The 10,424-nt window shown below is 40.1% G+C and overlaps 1 protein-coding gene across 3 annotated transcripts in view; it reads right to left on the reverse strand.

The window, feature by feature from the left end:
• Nucleotides 1-6,820: 6,820 nt before the first annotated feature.
• Nucleotides 6,821-10,424, reverse strand: part of ZNF189 (zinc finger protein 189) — a 13,988-nt gene continuing 10,384 nt past the window's right edge. For all 3 annotated transcript variants that reach the window (XM_059411179.1, XM_059411177.1, XM_059411178.1), the window contains exon 3: nucleotides 6,821-9,583. In XM_059411179.1, the coding sequence (XP_059267162.1) occupies nucleotides 7,863-9,583 (1,721 nt within the window). In that variant the 3' untranslated portion in view covers nucleotides 6,821-7,862. The remainder of the gene's footprint in view (nucleotides 9,584-10,424) is intronic.

Consider the following 10,424-nt stretch of genomic DNA (forward strand, 5'->3'; position numbering starts at 1 on the left):
GACCTGGACACTTAACTGACTGAGACACCCAGGAGCCCCGGTCTTCTACATTTTTTTTTTTTTTAAGATTTTATTTATTTATTTGAAAGAGAGAGAGAAAGAGATCACAAGTAGACAGAGCAGCAGGCAGAGAGAGGTGGGGAAGCAGGCTCCCCACCGATTAGAGAGCCCGATATGGGGCTCGATCCTAGGACCCTGAGATCATGACTGGAGCTGAAGACAGGCTTTAACCCACTGAGCAACCCAGGTGCTCCATATTTTTTACTTCATTCATTCATTCATTCGGCAAATAGTTGAGATCCTACCATGTGTTAAACTTCCTAACGCTGGTAATATCTGGTGTGACAAAATTCTTCTGCCAGAAAAGTTTTATCTAGAGCTTACTCAGCACCCCTGACCCTATGTTGTGAAAAAACCTCCTAGATTCTCATTTATGGGTTTAGCGAGAATTTATAATCAAGGTTGAGTTATTTAAGTATTTTGATCTAGGCTGAATTACATTTCATTGGGGATGAGAATTTATATAATGCATTTTCCTGGCTATCATCGGATATATTTTCCCAACTAAGGCACTACAGTTGTCTTAGTGTCAACCCCAGTACTTAATTCCACTCAGGGTAATATGAAGACAAATATTATACGGCTATAGACTTTAATTTCTATTAACTATATGATCAGAGTGAATATATTAGTGGCTTCCTACCTTTTGGTAAACCCGTCACATTTACTCTAGTAGTTATTGAACACCTACTAAAAATAAAATTTGGGACTAGGCACTGAAGGTAATTAAGACAAGTTTCAGCTTTAGGGTAGGCATGACATTTGCATACCACACAATGAAGCATAAGTAGCTAAGCAAGAAACACATGCCATTGACTGGGGGTTAGGAAGAGGGAGGAGATAGCATTTAGGGTGGACATCCAGGGAGGGCAAAAGACCAGGAACTCAGAACTGCCATTGTGTAAGAAAATTTAATGGGAGAAGACGATACCTTGAAGGCATAAGTAGCAAAAACCAAGGTCACAAAAAATGAGTAAATGCAGGAAGGAGTTGTAGGAAGGACTAAAAAGAGGAATTTAGTTTTGCTCTGAGGAGGAAGAAGGAGAGAAGGGAGAGAAGAGGCAGGGAAATGAGCAGGACAAAGGAAGAAAGGAAAAAGGAGGGGAAAGGGAGCAGGCGGGGAGAAGCCAGGGCAATCTGGAAGTGGGAGAGGGGACTAAATAAAGCACTTTTAAGAAGGTGGAGAAATCTCAAGCAATCTAAAGACTTTTGTCTGCTTGAGAGGAAGAGCTGAGTTTCACACGAGTTTACATCCTGCTATTCAAAAACAAGATCCTGAGATGATTCATAATGATTCATAATGTGAATTAATTTAGCAGAAGCTGAAGCCAACTGTGACAGTGAGAATACAAGCCTCAAGAACTTTGCAGAAATCTTGGAGCAGGCTTTCTGCAATGCAGGCTGGGACTTCCAGTCCATCTGATTTAGCTCTCATGGGGTAGAAGCCTCCAGCTGACATCTACATTTCCTCGCAACAATAGCAGAGGAACCTGGGGGCCAGGGCACTAAGGCAGTTGTCCAAGGTCACATCACCAGTCCGTGAAACCTGCAAAGTTCCTCTTGGAAGGCAGTACTTGGGGTGGTAAAAAGCAGTTGTTCTAGTGTCAGACAGTCTAAGCTCAAATGCTGGCTCTGCCACTTATTAGTCATGTGACCTTGGGCACGTTCTTGTTCTTCATAGCCTTTCTCTTGTTCTTCATAGCCCCCCCCCCAAAAAAAAAGAAAAGAAAAAAAAAGAAAAAAAAGTCTAGCATTGCAAACTACTGAGAGATTAAATGAGTCACTACATCTCAATAACAAGTTCACATCCCTTATCACAATTTTCACAATCCTGAAATCCAAAAAGGTCTGAAAACCAAGTTTTCTCCTAAGCTTGCAGCAAATTATTTGGTGGCAAAACCTGACTTGAGGCTGTCATCTTTATTCCACTTGATGGGATGCGGAGCTAATGTGTCTGATTTTAGGTGCTGACTCATACCCTGCAGAGAGAGTTATACAATATATAGCATAAGCACTCTATTTAATCTCTAAAATCTGAAAAGTTCTCATTTCTAAAACACATACACCCTCAAGGCTATCAGATAAAGGAGTGTGGACCTGTCTTTAGAACAACAGCTATCTCACATATGGGGTAAAAATGAATAACCCATGCTCAGTAGAGCCCAGAGGGCTCACGTAGTGCTACCAATTCCCTGAGCCCATTTTCTAGAGAGGACAAGTGAAGACACAGGAGTGATGGCAAAGCTCAACACAGCCAGTCCTAGCTCTTTTTTCACTCCTCGAATAAATACATTTTCCTGTCCTAAGCCTCCAGAAATGGTCAAACGCTCAATACTGGGTATCAGTCTCTGTGAACATTTATAAAATCAGTCAACAAGTATTCATTTAGCACCTACTGTATGCTCTGTGATGTGAAGATACTACATGGTCCTGACCACTGAGATGAGGAAGACAAGGATACAGTTAGGAAACAAAATGGTACACAACATTGTGCTAAATTAACAATGGCACAGGCAAGGTGCTGAGACCAACGGGGCTGTATAAAGACAGTAGGATGAATTACAGTTTATTGCTAGTTATATGATCTTGAGATCTTGAGCCTCAGTTTCGTTGTCTGTAAGACAGGTTGCTGTGAGGTTAGAAATATTTTACGTAGAGTGTTGGATACATAAATTGTAAATAAATATTATGTTTTTTCCCTGTCAGTTGGTTCTTGGAGAATGGTAAAGGCACTTGAGTGAGTGTGAAGATGAACTAACTTTAGAATACAGATTATATATGTTGAGGTCACTGTTGGAACTTAGACTAGAAGGGTGAGGGCAAGTAGAACAGCACAGGGAAGGGGAAGGGGAGATTAGGCAGGGTTATTATGGGAAGTCTTGCCTTGGAGTAACAACAAATTGAGACCAGTGAGTAATTTTTGAGCAGAAAATAAAAGAGTAGTGTTGAAAATTACTTTCTTGGAAGGTAGTGGACTGGGAGAAGTTTGGGAAGCTGGGAGTAGCTTGGTGTGTAGCATAGCAAATTAAGCATACAGCTTAGAGTCTTGGTGGTGGTGGGTGAGCAGACATGAGATCTTTAGATTGGAGAAAATAACAACAAAATTCACATATAAAAAACAAACAAACAAAAAACTCTCATGCAAGGTTGCTATTTACCACCCTAATAACAAGTCTCTGTTTTATTGCAACTCAACAGGCAAGTCCTGGGACAAATAATTCACAATTCTTCTACATCTACTTCTCAGAATGAGGTTAACATACACGCACAGACGCAGCCCTTTGAGTATGGGGCAGCACAGTGAAATACAAAGCATCCTCTAAACAGAGCACTAATTCTGGCCACTCAGAACAACCAGGACTAGGCTGTAGCCGAGGTCTCAGATGTCAGAGAAATCTATCCTGCCCTCTTAAAAAGTCCAAGGTCAAACATCTTTTGGCAGCCACTTCCAACTTTTCCTTGTCCTGCCCTGGTTTACCCTGGAGCATTTCATAGGCTAAAGAAGTCAGAGTGTACTTCTTGGTCCCAGGGATGCAATGACCGTCATATGATGTAGGTTACCTTAACCATGTAGGTTACCTTAACCATGGAACATGAGATGCACATTCTTGAGAACATGGCTCCTGGACAGGAAATAGCACAGCTAGAGATATGCTCTGTTTATTCCTGCAAAATATATCAAGACTCAGCATTTTGGAAACTTACATGATTTTCCCCCATTCTTTACACTGTAGAGTACATATGGCTTACTATTCACTTCTCAAAGTCTCCTTGAGGATAAAGGACTCCTTGAAGCAACTATGCAACTAATACAGTATTAACATAGCACCCAACGTGTATTTTAAAACACACGTTAATGGAAATTGTACTATTTGTGCAAATAAATGCAACTATCCTTCTATTTTCCATACATTATGGTTATAGAGTTGGCCTTAATTAAAAAGAAATCAATCAACCCACTCCTGCCAACCACCCAAGGCCACAGATCACATTTGAAGGAGAGAAGGCAGGTGAAGGGTATTAAATACTGATTAGGAACAATGACTTCAAAACGAAACAAAACAAAAAAGCTTGTAATATTTGGACTAGATTTTTTTTAAAAGTTGAAATTTACTCTACAAATACTATGCTCAGCTGGGTATGCTCTGTATGCCCCTAGATCTGCTGATGACATCCTCCTTTAGGAAGACAGATGAAAATGAAATGCCTCACTTAACAGAGTTAGAGAAATGGAGCATTGCAGTGATTTTCAATTTTTTTTTTTCCACCAAAGACTCCTTTTGCCTGCTTGTTTTAAAATGTTGTCTACTGTGATGGTTAACTTGTTGTTTAAATTTGACTGGGCTAAGGGATGCTGATAAAATACTACCTCTTGTGTTTGTGAGGGTTTCTGGAAGAGATGTGCACTGGCATCTGTAGGCTAAGTCAAGACCGACTTCACCAATGTTGGTGGGTATCATCTAGTTCACTGAGGGTGTGAACTGAACAAAAAGGCAGAGGAAAGGCAAATTTGCTCTCCACCTAAGCTGGGGCATCCATCTTCTTCTGTCCTTGGACATCAGTGCTCCTGGTTCTTGGGTCTTTAGGGCTGGGACTGAATTACACCACTGGCTTTGGTGGTTCTTGTTTATAGCTGGCACGAGACTTCTTGGCCTTTGTTAAGTACATGAACTCATCTTTCTCCTCCTATTCACTTCTGCGTTCTCTCTTAAACTAAAACAGAGGCACCACAAGATGTGCTCTGTGTGTAGATTTTGGAAAGGTAGCCAGGTGAATATCAGGTGTACCAGTAATATTTCTTAAGCCGAGTGCTAGTTAAATAGGTTGAGTTGTAAAATTCAGAGCTGCACACTTAAAATATGTGCCCCTTTCTCTTTCGCACACACACAGCTTAAATACAAGGAAAATGTTATTACAGAATTTTTGGCAGCATAAAGTCCTATTTCTTTAGCATGGCAACTCTCCCCTGCCCTTGTTCACAGGCAGCCTTAGCTACCTGCCACTTTCCCATCACCACACAATGGAAGGCTCACTCCATAGCTAGCAGGTCCTCTGGTAATTCTGTCTTCAGACACTGTTCTTTTTTCTTGGTACTCATCTTTTAATCTCATCTTAAGCATCATCTCCTCTTGAAAGATTTTTCTCTTTCTCTTCTTCATGTGCCTCCCAGTTCTTTTATCATCCTCTCAGAAAACAACTGTGAACATTGCAATAACCTTGCTTTAAAAAATTAATCTTTTTGGCTATGCTTTATATAAGCAATGAACTGAACATACGATCAAGAATTGTTTCATGGCGGGCGCCTGGGTGGCTCAGTGGGTTAAGCCGCTGCCTTCGGCTCAGGTCATGATCTCAGAGTCCTGGGATCGAGTCCCGCATCGGGCTCTCTGCTTGGCGGAGAGCCTGCTTCCCTCTCTCTCTCTCTCTCTCTGGCTGCCTCTCCGTCTACTTGTGATTTCTCTCTGTCAAATTAATAAATAAAATCTTTAAAAAAAAAAAAAAAGAATTGTTTCATGGCGACTGGAATTTTGAGCTATCACTCCAGGTTTACAACCAAGGATGTTAAAAATGATGTAATTTTAGTAGGAGTATCTCCTATGACCATGTCCCCACATTATGATGAAGTCAACAGTCACAGCTTCTGCTAAGCAAGAAAACCATACATGAAATAGATGTGACTCCAGCAAAAAGCACAATGCTTAAGTGTGCATGCAACTATGACATACGGAAAATACTTTGCATTAGGGTTTCCAAAATACTGAGAACAGGTCTGAGAACCTTATTATTAGTTGAAACACTGGCCAGAGAACGATTTGTGTAGAATAAGTAAATCTGGGGATATTTCCAGCACGAGGATAATTGAGGTCTTAAGTGCATTTCCAGTTACTTTTTCTGCTTTTCACTGGGCTACAAACTCTGTTTTGACAGGTAACTGATGTTGACTACTTAATCTGAATGCAGAGAGTACAATTTCTATACATACACCTTCATGTTCACATGTGCACACACAAATATTTCCAGGGGAAGATGAAAAAAGTGTGGAGGGGAGGTTCAGAATGTCTGTAATATAGAAGGGAGGTGTTTTGCTCAAACTATTAGATAGGTAGAATTATAGAGTTCCAGGTGATCTGGAATTCTAAAGAATCTGGATTTAGCCCTTAAGGGAACTATCCCAGAAAAGGTCACTACAGGCACACCTCGTTCTACTGTGGTTTGCTTTATTGTGCTCTGCAGATACTGCGTGTTTTCACAAATGGAAGGTTTGCAGCAAACTAGCATCAGGCAAATCTCTTTATTCCACTTCTCTAAGAGCATTTGCTTATTTTGTGTCTCTGTGTCACATTTTGGTAATTCTTGCAATATTTCAAACATCTTCACTACTATTTTATCTGTTATCCTAATCTGATTAGTGATTATGACTCACTGAAAGCTCAGAATGATGGTTAGCAATAGGTATTTAGGTATTTTAAAATTAAAGCATGTACATTGCTTTCATAGACATAATACTATTGCACAGTTACTAGACTACTATATAAAGTGTAAATAGAACTTTTATATGCAGTAAGAAATAAACAAATTATATTGCTTTATTGCAATATCTGCTTCATTGCAGTGCTCTGGAACCAAACACTATCTCCATGGTATGCCTGTAGTCACAGGTACAACAAGTGAGAGCAATTTCTTTTAAATCCTAAATTTTTAAGTGCAGTATTTATTTGACAGGATAGATTTTGAATGAAAATAACAAAGAACTCTTACACAAAGCAAAAAACAAAACAGGTTTAATTATTAAAACAGATGAATTAATAGGTTTATATAACCATCAACTAAGGGAAGCCCTAGAACCAGAAATAAGGATTTTAAAATCGCATGCAAAGTCTAGTTACCATAAAAACCAAAGCAATACCAAAATATGTTTCCTAGTATAGACTCCAGGTCTTTTTATTTCCAACTCTTGGTAATCAAAATATGTACACTTTCGCATGCTACTGGTAGTGGAGGAATAAGATTATTTGTATAGGACTACAGTTATGTTTCACAGATGGGAGGGCACAAAAAGAAGTGTCTTCCTCCACTTTTTCAGGCCCATCTTGAAAAAAGGCACTCCCAAAGGTTCCTTGGTAACACCTTTGCTAGGCTTATTAATTACTCATATAATCTTTACACGTAAGATTAATGGTCCACTCATTTCACAGATCTGGGAACCACAAGGCATTGGAACTGTTTCTTTAACTCCATGCCAAATAACTGGCTTTCTTAAACAATGACCCAGAAAACCTTTGGGTATCAGTTTGGAAAAAAAAAAAAAAAAATGGGGCTGTTTCCTTGAAAACTTAATCCTATGCTTCATTACTAGGCTTTGGCATGCACTGCCAAACATATTATGGAACTGAATGAACCATCATATGATGGTGGCAGGGGACACTCCTGAATAATTAATTACTCTAGTTTTCTCACTTCTGCTCCCTTGTACCAATGCAACTTTGTCCTTGTCCCTTTATTAATTATAATACCAAGTGCTCTGAACCTGGGTTTGACCTCTCTCCTAAAAGATGTGTGAGAAAAAAAGATGCTTAAATAAATTACTGAGTCCTTATCTAGGATCATCAAAATAAAGAGTAAATGGAAGTCTTCAGCTGCCTATGGGCAGCTGTCCACCTTTCACAGAATCTTTAGAAACCATTTGCCTGAGGCCAAGGACAATCTTCTTTGTCACTGAAACTGACTCACAGTGAGCCATACTGAAACTGCACTTGGGTAGCTAGTCTCAAGTCAAACTGAGCTTGAATATGTCTCTACATTTACTGCATCCATGTAGCGTGCAATTTCTGATGCTGAATAAGAGATATGTGGCAATTGAAGGCTTCGCCACAAGCATCACATTCATGGGTTTCTTGGGTTTTTGCCTCTGTGTGGATCTTCTGATGGTTGACAAGGCTGCGCTGTTGACTAAAACTTTTGTCACACTTCTCACACTTGTAAGGTTTCTCTCCTGTGTGTATTCTCTGATGCTGAATTAGGCCCGAGTTCCGGCTAAAGGCCTTCCCGCATTCATCACATTTATGGGGTTTATTACCTGTGTGAACACCCTGATGTCGGATAAGATTACAAAGCTGACTAAAGCTTTTGCCACACTGTCTGCACAGATAAGGTCTCTCACCAGTGTGGATTCTTTGATGTTCAATAAGAAATGAGCTCCGACTGAAGCTTTTCCCGCATACAGTACACAGGTAGGGCTTTTCACCAGTGTGGATTCTTTGATGTTGTACAAGGTGTGCACTGACACTGAAGGTTTTTCCACATTCATCACATTTATAAGATTTTTCCTTGGGGTAGACTTCCTGCTGTATAACAAGACTGCAATTTGGATCAAAACTTTCCTTGGTTTCATTGTATGAATAAGTCTTCTCTCTGGTGTGGATTCTCTGATGCTGAATAAGACCTGAGCTTCTGCTAAAGGCTTTTCCACATTCCTCACATTTATGAGGTTTGTCTCCTGTGTGAATTCTCTGATGACGAGTAAGGTTGCACAGCTGACTGAAGCTTTTCCCGCACTCTTTGCACTGATAAGGTCTTTCACCTGTATGGATCCTCTGATGCTCAATAAGGAATGAGCTCCGACTGAAGCTTTTTCCACATTCGATACAAAGAAAAGGCTTCTCACCAGTGTGGATTTTTTGGTGTTGTATAAGGTATGTACTTAATCTAAAAGCTTTCCCACATTCTCCACATTTATGAGGTCTTTCCCCAGTGTGAATTCTCTGATGTTCAACAAGTAATGAATTTCGACTAAAGCTTTTCTTACATTTGGTACAGTGATAGGGTTTCTCACCAGTGTGAGTTCTCTGATGTTCAATAAGGTGTGACTTCCAACTGAAGGCTTTCCCACAGTCACTACATTTATGGGGTTTCTCACCTGTGTGAATCCTTTGATGTTTAACAAGGCTCCTTCTCTGGCTGAAGCTCTGTTTACACTGATTACACTGATAGGGTCTCTCTCCAGTGTGGATTCTCTGATGTCTAATAAGGGTTGAGCTCACACTAAAGGTTTTTCCACAATAATTACACTCATACGGCCTTTCCCCAGTGTGAATTCTCTGATGTTCAATAACAAATGAACTGCGACTAAAACTTTTTCCACATTCGTTGCATTGAAAAGGCTTCTCACCAGTATGTACCCTTTGATGTTGAATGAAATGGGCCTTCCGGACAAAACCTTTTCCACATTCTTCACATTTATGGCATTTCTCTTCTGAGTTTGATCTCTTACGAATAATATTACTGTTTCCTCTGAACATTCTCTGGTCCTGAGCCAAAGATTCCCTTGGTATTTCCCATAAGAAGATACCTCTCTGTTTATCTAACCTACCAACAAGTTCAAAGGTTTCCCTACCTATGGGATCTTGGTCAATTTCACTTTTGATTCTTGTAACTATTACACCCTGTGGTTCCACTTCTTCCTCAATCTCCTCAATTTCTTGTTTCACAGTTGGCTCCTCATCCTTATCTCTGTTCAAAACATCTGGAATAATAAATAGAAAATAGATCAGCTGGGCTCTCTTGTTAGCAAGGAGAAATGCTTAGGAAAGTAAGATTAATACAAATTAATCCACTACATCTATAAAATGTGAATGACTACTCCAGAGTATAGTGAAGATTAAATTAGTTTATATATACAAAGCATTTAGGACAATGCCTGGCAAAGAATACAAGCTATATAAATAATATTAGTTATCTGATAAAATATTTTTCTTGGAGAAGGGGTATGAAAAGAGTGAGTGTGTGAGTGTGTATGTGTGTTTTTAAAGAAGCAAGCTTTTAAGTTTTTATTTTTTATTTTTTTAAAGATTTTACTTATTTATCTGACAGATAGAGATCACAAGTAGGCGGGGGGGGGGCGCAGCTCCCCACCAAACAGAAAGCCAGATGCAGGGCTCAATCTCAGGACCCTGAGATCATGACCCAAGCTGAAGGCAGAATCTTAACCCCCTGAACCACCCAGGTGCCCCTAAGTTTTTATTTTTTTTAGTAATCTCTACACCCAACATGGGGCTTGAACTCACAAACCTGAGATCAAGATTCACATGCTCCTCTAACTGAGTCAGCCAGGCACACTAAAAGGGTGTTTTTATAAGTAAAATGATGAGTTAGTAGGGCAAGCAGAATTGGGAAGAAGTCCTGGTAAATCAACAATTAGGCAAGGTAAGATGGGGAAACAATGAAATAGAACAAGTAGTAGTAGGGGCGCCTGGGTGGCTCAGTGGGTTAAGCCGCTGCCTTCGGCTCGGGTCATGATCTCAGGGCCCTGGGATCGAGTCCCGCATCGGGCTCTCTGCTCGGCGGGAAGCCTGCTTCCCCCCCCC

Source organism: Mustela nigripes, chromosome 9 (assembly GCF_022355385.1).
Source record: "Mustela nigripes isolate SB6536 chromosome 9, MUSNIG.SB6536, whole genome shotgun sequence".
Taxonomy (NCBI): domain Eukaryota; kingdom Metazoa; phylum Chordata; class Mammalia; order Carnivora; family Mustelidae; genus Mustela; species Mustela nigripes.